Raw genomic sequence first — 20,542 nt, forward strand, 5'->3', positions numbered from 1 at the left:
TGATAACGCTATACCATATACTCTTAAGTGCATTATCAACTTCGCGGTTAAATGCCAACTCTGGTATAACATTATCAAAACATGTCGAGTAAGGTGTCATACGAATTGGAATACTACCCCCTCGCCAATTCTGGCGACAGGGGTAGCATTCCACCCTTCTAGAGTGACACAACATGTATGTAACTGTGAACCCCGGTTAAAGTTAACTCGAGCCTTGGCATCACAAAATGGATGCTGCCACCACAGACACAAGTCTGACCTCCTGCTGCTGGGAGTCCTTTCAGCAAGGGAGGCTTGGACAAAGGGTTTCCTGCCTTGGGAGGTGCTAGAACCACCCCAGACAGGATTTTGTGTATTGGGTAGGACAGGCCTGAAAGGAATGAGACATGCCTGGGGCACACAAGGTGTCCTGTGCATACACCGGTTCAAACCAGTTGCTGGGGCATCCCTGCCCCAGCTCTGGCGCGAAACCGGACAAAGGATAGGGGGTGTAACCACCCCCCTTCCTGGTCCCACCCATAGGAGGGACCTAGTCATAGTACAGCCCCCTTTAGCAGGATAAAGGTAGGAGCTGGTACCATTCCAAATTAGATTAATCCTGAACTGAAACTCTACAAGAAGAAACTCTGGACTTCGACTTTCTACAACAGAAGACTGAAGAAATCTCCCTTGTGGGCAAGGAGTGTCCACCCTGCAACTGCAGGCACCATCAAGTGTCCAGCGGCTTCACTTTGTCGTCTTCCCTCGAGGATCCAGACTTCAGAGCCCGACGAGACCCGGATTCCCAGACCTCTCCGACCTCAACTCACATCTGCAGCCCAGCTGAGATCCGTGGGTGCGACGAGACACGTGGGACCGGCCATCTTGAAAGAAACTGCACCTCGCTTTCAGCACGACTCCCGAGGTAAACTCGACCAAGTGCTTTGGGGATTGAGAAGCCCCAGCCCCGAGCAGCTCCTGCACCGAAGATCAGCCCTCCAGCTTCCACGAGATCTGCGTGGGGCCCTTCTGCCTGTTGCTGCTCGACGCGTTGTCTGGTCACTTGCCGGCTGGCTAGTGACCTCCTAGACGACGAACTTTGAAAACTACACTGCTGGTCTGGTTGCTCCAGACTGGCCCTTGCTCCCTCCCAAAAGAGGAGCACCCCGAACTCTCCTAGTCCGCACCAGACGCATTTTTCACTCACCGCGTGGGTTGCCTTTGCCAAGGCCTGTTGACGCCGAATCCGGAACCAACACCGCCGACAGCCTGCGTGGGACAGCTCGTGCCTCCATCCTGGTCGTCGAAGACACCTCCTGGTCCACGTGGCTGCAGAGTCAAGCGTCCACTCTTGACCTGATCGCGACGACGACATCTGGTTCCTTCCTGGTTCCACTCCAGTCACTGGCTAGTGACTTTGAACATTGTCCCCTCTGCTTTCAGGTCTTCAGCATCTCTGATCCACCCTTGGATCACACCGGACATCTTCCTCCTGGTCGCCTGCAGCATCTTTTCTTTCAGGCTCCATAGACTTCAACGCAGAAACCCGACACGACTTTGCACCTATGCACCCGCAGCCCGTGGGTGAGGTAATGTGAGAAGTTGGCCTGATATATGATGCTCACTAGTTCTAGTGATCACCTTGTATCAGTCCAAACAACCCTTATGGCGATTGATTGTAAGTCAACCTTATAGACCAGCTATCCTAATGGTAGCATGGACAAAGCAGTCTTAGGCTAAACTCTTTTGGCATGTGAAGCCAGCTGTTTCACCACAATATAACACCTTGAATACCAGATGAAAGGACACCACACAGGTTGTTATGAAAATAAACAGTATATTTATTAATAACACCTCTGAACTCTTTATGAGGTCAGAGGGCTAAGCACATGGTTGTCAATTTAGAGAGAGAACAGCTAGGCTGTGGGTCTGATTAGCAGGCCCACAGCCAGGGAAAGTCGTAAACCAGTGAAGCAAAAATCTGGGGTGACCATAGGATTGCAGACCCCACTCTCCTACAGGTAACAAGAGCATTTCGGTGCTCAAGGGTAGATTAACTCTCCTAGTGTCCAGATTCACAGTCGTTTTAGTCCTAACTAGTCAGGATTGTCCGTACTCACCTTTTTCTTGAACTGTACTGTCCAAAGACGTTGTTACGCATCCCGCGTGTGAGTTCACACTCTGCACCCGCGTCCCGTGGGCCTCTTATTACTTACCTAAAGGTAGGATAGCGTAGTCCCAGCGATCCTACAGCCTCTGGACAGCTCCATTCCTTCTATCGATTTCCTTATACCATTTACTTAGTATATGGTTTGCCGTGCCCCTAGGGCACCATTGTAATTTTGTGCAACTTCCAGTATTTTTCCTAAGAGATTGTCATGTGCTTAGCCCTCTGACCTCATAAAGAGTTCAGCGGTGTTTGTTATTAATAAATATATTGTTTATTTTCATAACAACCTGTGTGGTGTCCTTTCATCTGGTATTCAAGGGGTTATATTGTGGTAAAACAGCTGGCTTCACATGCCAAAAGAGTTTAGCCTAAGACTGCTTTGTCCATGCTACCATTAGGATAGCTGGTCTATAAGGTTGACTTACAACCAATCACCATAAGGGTTGTTTGGACTCATACATGATCACTAGAACTAGTGAGCATCATATTTCAGGCCAACTTCTCACACTATTCGCCACCGAAGAGAACGCGCAATGTCATCAGTTCTGCGCGTTGGAATTTCCAAGGCGGCACTCGCTCGGAGACGCTTTTCGTCGCGAGTGGAGTTGCGTTCTATTGTACGCCTTTCCGCCTATACCACTTCTGCCCAGAGTGCTGAAGAAGATCAAGCGCCACCGGGCCCAAGTCATCCTTGTGGCTCCGGACTGGGCACGAAGGTACTGGTATCCAGAGCTACTCAGTAGGTCAGTCGATCCCCCGGTTCGTCTGCCTCTTTAGGAGGACCTTCTGTCGCAGCAACAAGGGTCGGTGCTCCACCCAAACCTGTCCAGTCTCCACCTCCATGCTCGGAGATTGAGCGGCGACAGTGGAGGCCATTTGACTTGCCTCCTGAAGTCTGTAATGTCATTCTGGCAGCCAGGCGTCCCTCCACAAAGTCGGTATACGCCTGCAGGTGGAACAGATTTGTGGCATGGTGCACAGCAAAGGCTCTGGATCCTCTTGCTGCCCCTCTTTCTGAGGTTCTTCTCTTCCTTCTTTCTCTTGCCCAGCAGGGCTCTGCTCTGGGCACTCTCAAGGGCTACCTTTCTGCCCTTTCAGCCTTTCTGAGGCTGCCTGATCAACCTTCTTTGTTCAAGTCCCCTATTGTAAATAGATTTCTAAAGGGCATCACACACACGTTCCCTCCTGTTCCGTTTGTGATGCCTCAGTGGGACTTGAACCTGGTTCTTACGTTTCTGATGTGCACTCCCTTTAAGCCACTTCACAACTGTCCTCTCCGCCTTCTTACTCTGAAGACTGCTTTCCTGGTTGCCATCACCTCTGCCAGTAGAGTGAGTGAGCTCCAGGCCCTTTCTTGTACTCCACCTTTCCTTTCTGTCCATCCGGACAAAGTGGTGTTGCGTACTAAGCCATCTTTCCTGCCCAAGGTTGTCACGGCCTTCCACATTTGGCAGTCTATCACCTTGCCAACCTTCTTTCCGCCACCGCATCCCTCTAAAGAGGAAGAGCGGCTCCACCGTCTGGACCCAAAACGTGCGCTCTCATTCTACTTGGACCGCACACGCCAGTTCCGGGTGGATGACCAACTCTTTGTTGGTTACGTGGGCGCTAAGAAGGGGAAAGCGGTGCACAAGAGGACCATCTCCCGGTGGATCATCTTGTGTATCCAGGCATGTTACTCCTTGGCTAAAAAGGAGCCCCCTGTTGAGTTGCGGGCTCATTCCACCCGAGCCACGGCGACTACAACTGCCCTGGGCCGGGGAGTGCCCTTACAAGACATCTGTCAGGCAGCTACGTGGGTATCGCTGCACACGTTTTCAAGACACTACTGCCTGGACAGCCAAGTCCGGAGGGATGGCTTCTTTGGCCGTTCTGTCCTCCAGGACTTTCTGGTGTGATTATTGGTTCGCAGACGCACCACCGGGGTTGGTATTGCTGGGGTATCTATTCTATGGTAAGGAATCTATCACTAACGTGTCTCTTTCAGATGCACAAGTTACTACTTGTGTAACGATATATCTGTAAGAGACATTAGTTAGAATTAGATTCCTTACCGACCCACCCATCCTCCCCGTTCTGCGAACCGATATCTACGGTTAGGGTTACCCCCTTTCAGGGCCCTAGTTTCAATGGCACCAGTGTTGGTTTTTAACATGGCTCAGCGCTTCTGGCGCAGAAAAGCTGTGTCTAAGAACTGACGTCAGCACGCGGGGTCGGCGTCTAAGTACTCCGACGACGTCATCACGGCGCCGGCGGAGCCGCAGACGACGCCTACCGACGCGCAAGGGTACTGCTACGCAAAAAAATTCCGGATCCAGTCTGACGCCTGGGGATATTCTAAAGTAAGGAATCTATCACTAACTAATGTCTCTTACAGATATATCGTTACACAAGTAGTAACTTGTGCTTTAGGGATGGCTGAATACTACAGCAAATTTGTACAACATTTTGCCACCAAAACGCATCACCTGAGGCAACTCATTAGGGACAAAACAGCATTCACCTGGAGAGGAGACACAAAAGGATTTTAATGCCCTGAAAAACGACATCAGCCACGCCATACCTCTGCAAGGATATGACCCCCAAGGGAGGTCAGTGTTGACAACGGAGGCCAGCGAAAAAGGACTGGGAACAGTCCTCATGCAGGAGAGGAAGGATGGAACAATGGAAACCCTCAGCTTCGCGTCAAGGTCTCTATCTCCCACAGAACAAAAGTTTAGCGTAATAGAGAAGAAAATTCTGGAGGTAGTGTGGGCCATGGGGAAGTTCCGCCAGTTAATATGGGGAACGAGGTTCCAACTCAAGACAGACCACAAACCACTAGTCAACGTCCTCACATCGAGTGGACATGCGAGCGCCACGCATTGCTAAGATGACGTTGAAACTGCTCGAGTACAGGTGCGATGTGGAGTACATCCCAGGAACTAGGGACAAGGTAGCGGACTACCTTAGTAGAGCTTCAGCAATGGAAGAAGCCCCCGGCAGTCCAGAAGAGAGTGAGGAGATGTTGGCCTTAGCGGAAGACCCGGAGAAAGTGATAAGTAACCAGGAATGGACCGAAGCGTATGGCGAAGACCGAGACATCGAAAAGGTCAAAGAATGCATTCTACAAGGATGGCCAGAGAAGAAACATTTATGGACAGCACTCAGGAAGTTCTATGAGGTGCCAGAGGAACTGTCTATAGACTACAAAGGCATATTTTTGTACATAGGAGACAAATTAGTCCCGCCAACAACACTGGTACCCCACCTGTTAGCAATACTGCACGAGGGGCACCTGGGAATCGTAAAGACTAAGATGAGAACAAAGAAAATGTACTGGTGGCCAGGAATGGACATCCAAGTTGAAAGACACGTGAGGGACTGCGATCAGTGTCAAAGGGCAGACAAAACCCTGACACCCCTGAGACCAGCTTTAGGGAAGTTTGCCAGCCCGATAAATCCCTGGGAGGAGGTGTCCGTAGACATTCTGGGACCTATATTAGACACCCACGGCACGCCAAAATACCTATGCGTCCTCGTCGACAGGTACTCGAAGTGGCCGGAAGTGCACATTCAGGAACAAATGGACACCGAAACAGTGCTCAAATTCCTTACATCTATCTTCCTTAGAGAAGGTATTCCAAGATCCATACTGAGCGACAATGGACCACAGTTAACCTCGGAGAAGTGGTACAAGTACATGGAGAGGAATGGCATCAAAATCAAACCCACCTCCATATACCACCCTGCCGGAAATGGTCAGGTGGAGAGGTTTAATAGGGTCATAATGGGATCCATCCAAGCCGCCATTACGATGGGCAAGGATTGGGAAAAGGAAGTCCAAAGTATGATGTGGGCCTACCACATCACCCCCACGAGCACATGGCAATGCCTCTTTTTTAAGATTTTGAGAGGAAGTGACCCCTTCACTAAGGACAACCTGACGTAGAAGGAAAAGACAGTAACAAGCAAGTGGTCTCCAGCGGTGGTGCAGCATAATCTAGAGAAGGCCCAAAAGATATACGCTGAACATTACAACAGGAGAAGGAACGTGAAAGAAACAGCCCTTGAGAGAGGGGAATGGGTGAGAGTCAAACTGGCAGTGCTGCGGAGAAAAGGAGACAGCAAATACAGCCAACCTTTACAAGTAAAGAAAGTATACGACAAAGCGGCGCTGCTCAGTGACGGAAATGTGTGGTCCCAAGACCGCATGTCCACATGTAGTAAGATTCTACAATGGTCCCATGAAGAAACAGGAAAGACATCACAAGACCGGATGCCACAGGAGAATGAAGAAATCGCCCCGGAAAAAGAAGGAAGTCCAAGGAGAGTAGAGTGAGAGCCCGAGGAGAGAAAGGCCCAGTACACAAGGGGATAAGGTGAAGAGCTCAGCAGAGACCTGTTCCCGAGAAGTTCCCACTACTCCGGTAAGGCGCACACGAGCAGGTAGAGCGGTGGTGAGGCCTACCTGATTTCGAGACTTTGAACTTGGAGAAGCAAATTAACTCACCTCGCAAAGGGACTGAATGTTTTCTGTTATGCAAAAAGGGGGAGATATGTAGTCACGCTCTAGTTTATGCGCACTACGTCACGACGTAGCGCGCGCGTGGCCGCCATTGCTGTGCATTCGTGAGTCGTGAGGAAAACCTGGAGAGCACTGGACGCCCGGCGCTCTCCTGCTTGTATATGTATTCAAATAAATATACTTGCACCCCGTACATGGCCCCAAGTGTGTTATATTCATACAGAAGGTGCAGCTTCACAAACTTGTGTTCATGTTTACTTTCTCTGTATGCTTTAGATTTCAGAACGTTTAACCCGCGTTTGAAATTGAGACTTATTTCAAATACAGGTTAAATGTACTAAAAGAGAAACTCTCACCTCTTCTGAATAGTGCAGCGTTATTTCTATGCTACATGCGGTCGTATTTTCTGGATGGCAGACGGTTGAGCTGTTGTTGAACAGTCCAAAGTAATGAAGCTCACCCTCGACCAGGAGCAGGAGGATAGGTGGGCATAGTAATCAGCGTGATTTTTTTGTTGTGTAATACACTGCGCATGCTCTGAACACGAGACGCTACTTACAGAAATACTAATTGCGAAAAGCAGGTCTTAGTGAGGGTTTGCTAGTCGTTAGAGTATGTAAATGTCACATTATAGCAGTGCTGCCCAAACTTCAGCTCAAATCCATCCCAGGTAACGGGAGTAACAAGAAGGACATTACTGTGTTGATGGGGGAAATAGAACATTCCAGAAGGCAGAGCGTGAATTCAAACTGACATAGATTCACAATATTGATAGAGTTTAACGTGTGCCACCTTATTGTATCCATCCAAGATGATAAAGTGCAGCGCTCGTGAAACAGGCTCAGCGCTGAGTACAAATATGTTAAAGACTCGTGAAAATAAAGCAGGGGTAGCTTTGTTCCCTGACCCTAATATGGCAGCCAATTACGACACAACTTTTTTTGCGTATCCCATCTAAAACAAGCATTTGGAATGCAATAGGTCTCGCATTAGGGAAGTTGGAGCTATTGTTATTGTAAATGACAAATTGTTTATTTGTGTTTGTTTTGAAAATAGCTAAATTAATAGCTTTGTCATTTACAATGCCAATAGTTTTAACTTTCGCAAATGTGACACCTATAGCATTTGTAATGCAATATTTGTTGTATTTACTTGACTTAGATATATTGATATTACAAATAACAATGGCTTTCAATTTTTTTTAAATAATTAATACTTAAATAAAAGTTATTGTAATTTATAATGGCAATAGCTTAAACTTTTGTAAATAACTTTTGTGAAGATTATGTTCAGTGTATTTTATTGTGACGAAAATCCAAGAACAGAAGTGAAATATTAACATCTTTTTGTGACATTTGTATTAAAGCTTGAAACATTGAGAGAGCATATTTGAACCAGTTGTTGTTGAATGGTTGCACAGATTGATGCTGTGGTGGCGCTGAGTGATGTTGTGGTGCTCCCGAGTGATTCTGTGGTGATGCGATAGATAGAGTGAGTGTGCTAGATAGAGTGAGGGTGATAGAGTGAGGGCGATAGATAGATACAGTGAGGGCGATAGATAGATAGATAGATAGATAGATAGAGGGCGATAGATAGCTAGAGTGATGGCGATAGATAGTGAGGGCGATAGATAGATAGATGGAGTGAGGGCGATAGATAGATGGAGTGAGGGCGATAGATAGATATAGGTCAAAGTTTCTAAAATGCGAGACCTATTGCATTGCAAATGTTTTTTTTTGGTATACAGGGGGAGATTAAGTGATTTGCCCTGATTCACAAGAGCCTCGAACCTGGCTCCTCAACTCCCAAGTCGGTAGCTGTTGCCGTTAGGTCACATGCTTTTTTAATTTATAATATCCCTAGTACTGACTGTGCAGTACACTATGAAAAAAAGGGCTCTTGGGAAATAAATACATGAGGTGAAATAAGATGTGCTAAAGGCTGATTGGCACACAACAGAACATGCTGCAGCATGGGGCGACTAATAAGTATGCAGAATCTGGACCTGTCCCTTACCTTATAAAACCTGAAAGGAAGAGTCGGCGGAAGGATTTGGCTTCGAACAAATATGCGGACTTCCGAAATGACTCCCCGCCCATCGTGAAATGTTTTACCCTCAGTCTCTATTTGAATGGTGAAAAAAAGGAAACATTTCAATTCCAGTCAACGCACACCTCTGGAAATGATTTAAAATTGCATTTTTAAATGCACGTCACTTTTGTTCTTCTCACGAGGTAGCAGTCCCAAAATAAACATATGTAAATGTATAGTATTTATATAGCGCACTTCTACCCGGATGCCTCGTAGCACTGTATTCATACCGCTGTGGAACCCATCCTGGCTTTCCTGTGAAATGTCCACTCATGGGCACCCCAAGGTGAAGCCAGGCATCCAAGCGTTGCTGGGGCCGTTGTGGAGATTAAGCAAGCTATTGCCCAGAGTCACAGAGTGGGACCCATGATTAGACTAGGCACCGAGGCGAGAATTATCAGGTCCGGGGAAATTGAGTCCAAGAGCCGCCGAGGCGGGAATTGAACCCTGGTCCCGGGCCAGACCTCTGCCGCTCTAGCCATTGAGCCACGCTTCTCCACAAATACAAAGCTGGAAATAAACATGCAAAGTGAGAACTGCGAGGTGCAATTTTTGACAAAAGGCATATTCGCCTTACTTATGTAACATTTGAATGTGGTTGATGCTACTTACATAGTGCAGGCAGATGTGTGCCCTGGTGGAGCAGGCAGAGACCTATTGCATTGCAAATGCTTGTTAGGTTTTGCAACATAGTCTTTTTGATTTTTTTTTGTTATGAAAGGGGCTTCTGGGTCACGCGCTGAACTACTATTTTAAATACCGAACTATTTTATTTATCACATTCTGTGTTTATTAAAGAGACTACATTTTATTTACAAATGATGCCGCTTGGGAAAATTTTAATGGCAGTCAATCTTATTTAAAAATGTAATACGAGAGAACAGCGGAATATTACTATTTAATAGATAAGTTTATATATTTTCAGGTGGCATTTTAAGCTAAGCATTGAGTGTCCCCTCATCAGTTGAGGTCCTTTATTCATACAGACAACTGCATTTTCGCAAGGGATGTGGACGTCTTTTCCAACCACGACATTAAGTGACCCCAGCATTCTCGCGCCGTTCTCATCACACCGCACTAACTTTATCAGCGCTCTCTCAGCACTTGTAGAAAATGGCCGCTGGCGGGGCAGACTCCTGAACTCCTGCATGACAATGTGACAGTTATAAAGATGTGCGCTGCAGTGCTAACGCCAGAGACTGGAGCGTGGCGGCATCACTGATACACCGCACTCCTTCCCCTGAATGAGCAGGCCGGGGAGTGTGGCATAAAAGAGGCCGATTCATTAGAGTCAGGCGGTGTCACTGCAGCCGCCAAGGCATGTCAACTACACAGTACAAGAGTTCAACACGCTCCCCAATGACAAGTATTTAATGTTTCCAGCCTCGCTGAAGTAAAGGGGAAGCGACCATGGCGGTATCTTTTATGGCCCTTAACCAGGGATGGAAAGTATGTGTATTCTGCAAGAAATTATGAGAGAGAATAAAATAGGTTGTACAAGAACCATGTAAGAGTGCGCATTATGCAATTAAGACATGTAGGGGTAGTAGGAAATGAAGTAAGACAGGGAGGATGAGAGATCAGGAAGAAAAGGACAGGAAGGGAAGTAGTGGTGAAAGGCAGAGAGAAACGAAATAAAACAAGCTGTCGGCATTCCTGTGGGGGGGCGGGAGCGTATTGCTTTGATCTCTGATGCGGCGGGCTGGAGAGCGGCAGCTTTGAAGTGTGACGGGAGGCACAGACAAATGGTGATTTGTGGCGTGGCTGGTTTGTGCACTCGCATAGGTCACATGAACTGTGGCTAATCCGCCCTTAGTAGACTGTTCTTTTCCCCTTACTATAATCTCCGCCAGCAATGCGCAAGCGCATTGGCAGGCCGAGACCTAAAAACAAACAGCGACGTGAGAAACACGCATTTTTTAGTAAAAGCACCGCTTTACTTTTTACTTGAAGTTACTGAAAAGTAGATACAACGGTGGCTCCTAAAAAGCTGCAGCTGTTGTCAAATGGCAGATGGGGTGAGGGATCGGACGGGAACACCAGACACTAGAGGTACTGGGAGACAAGACTTGAACAAGCCCAATCCCCTTTAAAAGAAAGCACAAAACAATACAAATATCCTACCAAAAAGAAGCCCAACTGGAGTTGGACACAAAAAGAGCAAAACAACGAAACAAATATAATCAACATAGCAGGAGACACGGCGAGGGAGGCAGCATTAACACAACTGTGGAATTAAGAGGAGGTGGGAGGGAGTAATGCTATATTTACACATAAGCAGCTATGGCACCAAAGCTGCACACAGGCAAACAGTCAAAGACCAGGAATCCAAGAAAAAAAAGAGTCCCTCATAGAACACATAAAGGACCATAGCGGAATGAGATAGTACTTAGTGCATGCTGCATGGGAGGAACAGAAGGGAAAAAGGAGGGACAAAGAGGCAAGGCTGACCCCTAGCAGGCAAGGATTTTCAAATGACACAAACAAACAAATCAAAAGAAAGGCGATGGCTTTAAGCCCACAAGACAAATTACAATCGCTCTTGAATGCTCGACCTAAAAAGGAATGGCGCTTGGAAGGGATTCGAAGGGGGAAGCCGTCTTTCGTGAGTCAGACATTTTAAGAACATTTGCGATGTGGACAAAACTCACCTGCCTGCTTTAAAAACGATTCCACAAAAACATCAGTACTTGTGCAACAGAAATTACCATCGAGGTAAAAACATCTTTGGATTACCATTGTAATTAACAAATATGCACACTGCACTATGGGAACAGTAGTACTGATGAATGCAGTCACGTGATGCACCTTTTAAATCACGCCCGAGCATACCTGGGCGCTTGTGTTCCTGGCCATGATCAAGGCAACTAGATGAAACGTTGGTCAAGACGAAACAGGCTCTTTCAAAAGACTCTTGAAATAAAGTGAATTCCATGGCACTGGGTCTCACATAGTCTGTTTTGCCAGTGTGGTGTTTGTGGGCTGCTCGGTGCCCATGCAGTGAGGCCGCCCTGAAGGGCCTGGGGCTCCGGAGAAGGGGGAACACTTTTGCTTCTTTTTGATGTAAATTGAGGAGCTTGGCTCACTCGCGCCTTTCAACCCATGAAGGGATGGCTTCTTAGCAAAAAGGAATGGCGCGTGGAAGGGATTCGAAGGGGGACGATTTCCTGCTTTGATCATGCCTGGAAAAAGCCGTCTTTCGTGGGTAGTCAAACATTTTAAGAATGGGGAAACGCTCTTGGTTCTTTTTGAGATATATATATTTCATCCTCCAAGGTAAACGCAATGAGGAAAGCCAACAGCAGCGCATAAGGTAAGCCCCAATGAGGAAAGCCAACAGCAGCGCATACTTTTCGATTCCTTTAATCGTAACAGCATACAGATGGGCAAACGGTCATTTCTGTGCATCATAGTTCATTTTCACCCAGCCTTCTGGTCCTGGTAGTGCAGGCAATATCGTAAATACTCAAGTGAGTCCGTTTCGGTGTACAAGCTGTTTCAGAAATAAAACCCATGTGGGGTTATGTATCAGCATGCTCAGTTGTCCACACAAATCATGAGCTGTCACCTCGAACGTTGCTCCCGATGTAAAGATGAAAACCGCATGCTTCCATCCCGGGCCCGCTTCCAGGCGGTGGGCAAATCCTCAGCTTGTACACCGAAACGGACTCACTTGAGTATTTACGATATTGCCTGCACTACCAGGACCAGAAGGCAGCGCGAGCAGCCCCGCCCACTGAGGCACCGTGGGTAATCAAATAAATACAGGTAATGGCGTTCTGGTGTCCTAAGCATGAACTTTTGCCATTGAGGAAGGGAACTACTTGTTCCTGAAACGCGTCTGGCTGGGTGAAAATGAACTATGATGCACAGAAATGACCGTTTGCCCATCTGTATGCTGTTACCGTTAAAGGAATCAAAAAGTATGCGCTGCTGTTGGCTTTCCTCATTGGGGCTTACCTTGGAGGATGTAATATATATATATATATATATATATATCACCTTTCAGGCACTGAGACACTCTTTAAAAACCAGGACATTTCTCTGCTTACTTCGCACAGGTGCTGTGACAGGACTCTAGTAGGCTCTCCTTTTGTGCCCTCGGGATGAAAAAATAATCTTACCAAAAATACCACCCTTCACTGCTTTCAAAGAGACCAGTATAGATCGTTCACAGTCTCGTCAGTCCAGAACTGAACCATTTTCAATGTTATGTACAACAAAGCCAAAGTTCTTGCTTATTTATATTATGCAACTAACAACAACTGACAAAGCTAATAATCCTGGCTTGTTGTAGGTGTAATGTTACATCTTGTATTATTTATCTGACTACAATGACAGAAGCAGCAAATTTTTTGGATGGGACACTATGGTAAGCATAGATTTTTTAGCTCATGTGTTTTAAGCCAAGACCTTAATTACATCGGCCACATCCCTTTGAGAGACCCGCACCCCCAGTTGTTTAATCCCTCTTAAAGCCTGGGTACTTCTGTCATGTCACCTGGTTGTTGTATAGCGCTGTATGGGACTTCAGCGCACTCCCCTGTTTGGGAGGGCACAGGGTGCATGAGTGCTTGAAGGGAGAGTGGGGGTGAGCGACAAGTGTCATGCGCGAGTGGTGATGTGGTAAAGTTACTGCAGCCTCCAAACCTGCTCGGGTAGTATTTCTACTACATCTCAAGGTCCTGTGTGATGTAGAAGCGGTGGGACGTCTGCGGGTGCAGTTATCTCATGGGACATGGTTGGGTGAGATACATCGGGTCAGAGGCGATCTCTTCTTGCTGTGACCTACAACACATCTGTGCTGTAGGACCCTTCTCCGCACTATTCAGACAACCTACCTGGGAGGAAACTTGGTGCTGGATGGTTTTACCAAATGACCAGAAATGCTGGCTTATAATTGGACAGTACCTGCCCCCTGAAGAAAGGCACTCCCCAAAATGTACTACGGAAATGTTAGTGAGCACTATGATGTCATGGGTTTTATCACAGCCAAGAATGGATGCATACAAAGGGCCTAGAAGTGTATTTTAAAGCTGCTCAACAGGTGACACTTATGTACGACAGCAGCGTGCACAGAAGACATCACCAGTAACATACTGCATCTATTTTAGAGTTAGCCCTGTACCTGAGAAATGCGCGGTTCAAGTCTAATCCAGTCCGGGGTTTCTTGCTCACTTTCATTCATACAGGACAGACAGCTGAAGCCTGTAAAAGAGTTTATCTAGCTATGGGAGCCGGAGGAAATATTATTTATTTTCTTAATAAGGCCTTAAGGAGTATAATCCTTTAAAAAAAAAAAATATATATATATATATATCATATTTCACTATAGAACAATATAAATATCTGTTTTATTTATGTCTCCACAAGACATTACCAGTTGACATCATGCATTCACCACAATGCCTCATAAATTTCACATGTTCTAACATCCATGCTCCAACAGTTGTGAAGACGTCCCACAACCAGCATGTATTTTGCACGTTATCTCTTCATTGGCATGGCGTGGGGTGCCAGTGTTGCTAAAGTCAAGCACCTTTATCGAATACATAGCAACTCGATATCTTTAAAGATGGGTCTTGTCTGCAAGTCTGTCACTGAGCAGCTGTGACTGTCTGATCTCCCTTCTAATTCTCTTCCCTGGTATGTCGCTCACACTCCCGGTCTCCTCTCTTACACTGCAAGTCCCACCTTTCATCTCTCCCTTTCTCTACATTACTTTTCCAAACTCTTGCTATTCATATTTTGTTTGCTGTCTCTCATTTGCCCCCCCTGTCTCTTCTGCTTTCTTATTCATAGTCTGTTTTCTTTCTCTACCTCCTGGCTCTCCGTCTGTCTCTCTGCGACTCGTTCCTCATTCTTTCTCTCTTTTTCGCTTGCTGTCTGTTTCTTGCTTTGAGCCTGCTCACGTGCTTTCTCTCCTGTAGCTCCGTCTTGCTCCTAATCGCGTACTCTGTCCGTTGTAACTTCTCCCTCCCAACTCCCCCACTGCACACTTGTGTTGCACCCCTCCACCCCATGCCCTCTTCCCGCTGTACATTGTTTGCACCCCCACCATCTTCGCCCATCTCCCAATGCCTGCTGTTTGATTTACTCCCACCTCCATCTTTCTTCAGGCTGCTGTGCAACATGTGTAAAAAAACATTGACTAAACCAATATATTTCCCATAGGTTCACTGTCCTCAGCTTCTGTCCAGCAGCTTCTTTGAAGTGTCTTTGGTGCATAGTTTTCCACACCAGCTCATAAACCCTGCTTTATAGAGAGGTGAGATCACTAGCCCACCTCTAACTTCTGTTTTCTGAAAAGGGCTGTGTAGTCAAAAAAGTGCATCTATTGGAACATCTGCAAATGAAAATGTATTCACTATAAGATTAATGTGAAAGGTGCCCTTAACTAATGCAGCTGTTGACAAATATAAGATTCTTTTAATATATTTTATTGGATTTCCTCTCTATTTGTTAAAAACAGGTATGACTTTTTGCTGGAAATCGGTAGAACTACCCATCAATGAAGCAATTTTGGTCTATGTCTTAAAAGTGGAAAGCCCTAGCATGTTCTATGTTCAGCTGAAAGACAATCAAGGTGAATAATTGTTGAATATTTTAAGTTATAATTAATTCTGCATTACAGCATTACATTTTTATTAGCAATCAACTACATCTAATACTGTGATTAACGTAGTGTCAAATTGAATACGTGTGATGTCATGTTTTGTAGTAATTTTATATGTATTTATTTTTTAGTTTTATAGAGCGCGAACCAGACCCATGTAATACTATTTTGTCAAGCAAGAGAATAAAAAATGTAGACCTGGTATTTATAACTATGCTTTTGTTGCGTTTTACATGTTTAAACACGTTGCAAGAATTAGTACTATTGCTAAGACAAAGTATTTAACAATAAGTATGAAAATGCAGGTTTTCGTGTAAAATAAATGTGCAGTGGGCATCTTTGTCAGCACCCATATCAGAGGGTCACAGGACAATCTTGTGCTACTGGGCCCAACCGTGGGGGTTGGTGACTTTTACTGCTGATGTCTCAGTGTCCGACCTGCTGTTGGTCCTGAATAAATGGACAAAGTACTACCTCGTCCAGCACTTGGCTGTCAGTGGTACCTCAGTTTGAGCAGTCAAAGGCTTAGCAGGTGTAAGTAAGCGCTGGGCAACACAGGTTAATAAATCAACATGCAAACAGTAGTAGCAATAAATGGGTTGTCCAGTGAAATACAAGAGTTTATGAAAACGTTTGTATTTAATTTAAATGCAAAAAGCATGTATGACACACTAAATAATCCACACAGTCCTCTTAAGGTCAGCATCTTAAAGTTCTCCTGGGCAGACTCCCCGAGTCCCTCACTCCTTTCTGGTATGGAGGATTAGTCCCCATTCTATACTGTAGATGATTCCCTGATGCAGTCCCTCTAGCCCCACTCACCCCAAAGTCTTATTCCTTGCCTTAAGAGTTAAGGTTTCGCAATATGAAGGTGCCCAGTTTGTATAAGAACCCAACACACCCAACAGTCTTTACCAGTATTGTCCAACATGATGGCAGCCCGCATTCCGCAAAGGCCTGTGGCGATCCTCTGTGATCTCTGATCCCCTAACTGAGGGCCTCAGACCTTTAACTGTCATTCTGTGCTGATGCAACAGCTTTCCCAGTCTTTGGGCTTTACTAGTTTATGTCGGACATCCATGCTCAGCTCCAGTGATGATGGGTAGGTGTTCCCTTGAGCTTTCTTGGTGCAACAAATCAGGGCAACAGTCTGAGCGCATGGTGGCTCCTTTCTTGGTCACACAGGGGTCTCTGGCCCCTGCCTTTTTACAAAGGCAACGGTCTGATCGCCACGGGGGTCGCAGACTTCAACACACACAGGCAACAGTTCACACTGCACAGCAACCCCTTCCTGCTCATGTACAATGGCACTAACTTCAGGGTGGTCCCTTTCCTGGCAAACTGGGAGCCACTGTCTTCTGAGTTTATGTGTGGGTGGCCTGCACTCCCCTCGTGGTCCTGACCAGACCAACCAGTCTCACACTTCATTCTCCAGGATCCCCACAAGCCTAGTTTCCTCCAGTCGCGCTCTCCTCCTCCTCCTCATCGGGCTTTGCTGGTGTTGCCAGGAAGATGGACTCTAGGCACTCTACTCTCTGGGTGCACTTGTCTTGGCAGGCAGATGGCCTTTAGGTGCTCTCCTTCTCACATGTCTGCTATCCTTCTCACAGGGTGCTCTGTTCTTGGCTGGCAGGCAGAGGGCCGGTTCTCCAGGTTCATGGCAATTGGTTTTTGACTCGTGTGTGATGTCCCCTCACCCAGGAGAGAGATGGCAGACCTTGGTCCTCAGTGCTTCTTCAACCAGCAAAAAAGCCTTGGCTGTCTCCCTCCTGATGAGGCACTGCTGTTGAACAAAGTATCCGGCACATGCATCCACCAATTCCAGACACATCAGTAATTTTGTATCTGAACGAAACAGTAATAGATTCCTTACCTTCGAATTAACCCCAGGCGTCAGACTGGATCTGGAGAATGTTTTTTCGTCAGCAGTACTCCTGCGAGTCGAAAGCAGGCGTCTGTTGGCTCCGCATTTGTCGTTGGCAACGTGGTCGTCGGGTTGACGTCGCGGCAGCTACTTAGACGCCGCCCTCAGGCGTTGATGTCAGTTTTATTTTTCCGCACTATCAAGCACAGATCCAGAGAGCGGTACCTCCAGTCACTTTTTGACTGACTTTTTAGCGACTTTTGTGGACACTACTTTTGAGTCTTAGACTCTTGGTGCATGTCAGGGATGCCCGGTTTGAAGGCTTGCAGCTACTGTAGCCAGCTCATGTCGGTGATGGATCCGCACAGCATGTGCCTGTTTTGCCTGGAGCGCGACCCTGACCCGAAGTTGTGCTCCAACTACCGGACCAGGAATCCGAGGTCTTTGCTGGAGCGGTCCTGAAAGTTTCTCAAGGCACGGTAGTCGGCTCTGTGACATTTGAAGTCCCGGTCGCATGGCAGGTCGAGGGACCGGTCACGGAGCCACCACCACCAGTTTTCTTTCAAGTCTTCACACTCCTCAGGTAAGTTGAAGCACAAGAAGAAGCCGAAGAAGCATTGTCGCTCTTCGACTTCTCCCCGTCAGTCAGCCGACAAGATGAGGAATGCGGGAGGTGCCCCTCCCGAGGCTCTGCGTTTGGAGCCTGACGGGTCAACTCTGAGTTTCCCTCCCCTGCCCAGCTTCGCCAATTTTGCGAAGTGGTGCTTGCCATCTTTTCAACATCCAGCTTTCCAAATTCATCAATGATAACAATCTTCTTGATGATACCCAGTTTGGTTTTAGAAAGGGTCATGGGACGGAGACTGCACTATTAAAGGCCGCAGACGAAATTAGAGCTACCATGGACATGGGAGGAGCAGCAGTCCTAATACTTTTGGACCTCTCGGCTGCTTTTGACACGGTCGATCATGTCACTCTGATCGACCGTGTCTCAGCTTTTGGAATAAGAGGCAAAGCTAAAGATCTGATCGCCTCATTCCTAGCTAACCGCCCTCAGACCATCAAGATGGGCAATTTCACCTCCCACACTTTCTCCCTCCCTTGCGGTGTTCCCCAGGGCTCCTCGCTAAGCCCGACGCTGTTTAATATCTATGCGTCGGACTTGGCGAGGGTGATAAAATCTTATGGAATTGCCCTCACTACCTACGCCGATGATACCCAACTTGTATTATCGGTGCATAATAATGGAACATCCATAGCAACCAACTTCCAGGAGGGAATGAAGGCGATAAGCTCCTGGATGTCATCAAATTGCCTCAAGCTTAACTCTGATAAAACGGAGGTGATGACATTCGGGAGCTTGCGCCCAGCATGGTCTCCTCAGTGGTGGCCACCTCAGTTGGGGCCCCCACCCCAGCCGGTGGCAAAGGTCCGCAACTTGGGAGTCATCTTTGACAACAAGCTGAAGTTTTACCACCATGCCAACGCCGCTGTCTCATCTGCTTTCTATACCCTCAAAAAAATAAAAAAATTGCTTCCTTACCTTCCAAAATCAGCAGGAAAAACTCTCATCAGCACATTAGTGTTCTCGAGAACCGATTACTGCAAATCACTTCTCTTGAATGCGCAGGAAGGAGTTCTCAATAAATTACAAACAGTACAAAATGCTGCAGCCAGAACGCTACTGTCTATCCCTAAATTCTCATCCGTTTCCCCATATATCAGAAAACTCCACTGGCTCCCCATCAGGAGCCGAATCAAATTTAAAGCTATGTGTATAGCTTATAAGACCCTGAACAACACAGGACCACAGTTTTTAAAAGAATCTCTCCGTCCACCTGAACAACATAGGATTCTACGGTCATCTTCAGCCTCTCTGTTGAAAGTCCATCGAACAAGGAGGGTTAACTGGGGAGACAGACGATTCACTATTGCCACGGCCAAACTGTGGAACACTCTACCTCTCCACATCAAAACTGCCCCCACGCTTCTAAAATTTCGTAAAAACCTCAAGACATGGCTATTCTCCTCCTCCTAACCCCCCTGTCTCAGACACCGCTATCCTCCTCCTAACTCCCCTAACACCTCCTAGTGAGTTCTGTGAATTTAGCGCCGAGACACCCTTATGGGTATTTGTTTGCACTTTAAAAATTGCTATAAATAAATAAATAAATAAATAAATAAATCTTCGGGCAGGCCGACTCTGCTGGCCCGCTTTCGGGCCCTTCGGACTCTGCTAGGGGCCCTGGGCCGTCAACGCCAGCTGCCCTGGCACCACAGGGTCCCCTTGAATCCAGGCCTGGATCCGGATCGGTGCCGGTCCACCTGATTACACCTCCCCCAGCGCCGATTCCACCTGCGCCATATCCGCAGCCAATGCCATTTGTGTCCCAGGCCGGCGTCAACCCCGGCCTCCACCTCGATGTAGACACAGAGCTTTTGTGCCCTTGTTCTACCCTGGCTCTTTTGGCCCAGATTGGCAGCCAGAGGAGGGTGAGGAGGACTGGGAGGGGTCCGGAGACCCTTTAACTGACCAGTTGGGCTACAAACCGGACTGAAGAGAGGACCTCGGGGAAGCCAGTGGTCTGGATACCTCACCAGACCTTGGCATGTTGTCTCCTACCGTGACTACGGGGGAGGGAGCATCTTACGCCATGGTGTTGTGTAGGGCGGCCGAGGCTCTCAACCTTGAACTACCTATGGTGGCAGTCAGAACTAACATCTTGACAGAGGTGCTTAAACCGGCAGCGAGCTCTTCGGAGCCCCTGCTACCATTTAATGAAGCCCTCACTGACATCCTTTTGGGCACCTGGTCCAGGCCCAACACAGGGGCTCCCGTGGATAGGATGATTGCCCAACGCCACAGCCTGGCCCGGGTGACCCCACTTTTTTTTTGTTCTCTCAGTTCCCCACCCCTGAGAGCTTGGTGATCCACCTCCAAAGGTGCATTCCCTAACGCACCACCTGATAGGGAATTCAAAAAGCTGGACCATCTTAGGAAGATGATGTTTTTTTCCTCCAGCTTGGGACTGCAGTCGGTAAACACTGCATGTCTGTTGGGCAGTTTCACCCACTCCGTTCGGGATACGGTGGTGCAAGTGCTGATCCAGTACCCGTCGCCTATTCGGTGACATGGCAGACAATGCGCTGGGGCGCTTTAAGGACTCTCTGCTACGACCAGGTCCTTGGTCCTCTCCACCACCCGCCCTGCCCAGTCTGCTTTTCGCCTCTTTTGTTGCTACGAAAGGGGTGCCCCACCACATCCTGCCCAGAGCCGCCCACTGGCGACTGGTGACCCTGAAAGGTCGACTAGGA

At 47.3% G+C, this 20,542-nt stretch overlaps 1 protein-coding gene across 2 annotated transcripts in view; it reads left to right on the forward strand.

Annotated features, from left to right (window-relative positions):
• The window catches only part of TDRD1 (tudor domain containing 1), a 2,637,228-nt gene that overhangs the window by 1,578,373 nt on the left and 1,038,313 nt on the right, over nucleotides 1-20,542 (forward strand). For both annotated transcript variants that reach the window (XM_078643866.1, XM_078643867.1), the window contains exon 20: nucleotides 15,220-15,333. In XM_078643866.1, coding sequence (XP_078499992.1) covers nucleotides 15,220-15,333 — 114 coding nt within the window. The remainder of the gene's footprint in view (nucleotides 1-15,219; nucleotides 15,334-20,542) is intronic.

The sequence above is a fragment of the Lissotriton helveticus genome, chromosome 5_1 (assembly GCF_964261635.1).
Source record: "Lissotriton helveticus chromosome 5_1, aLisHel1.1, whole genome shotgun sequence".
NCBI lineage: Eukaryota > Metazoa > Chordata > Amphibia > Caudata > Salamandridae > Lissotriton > Lissotriton helveticus.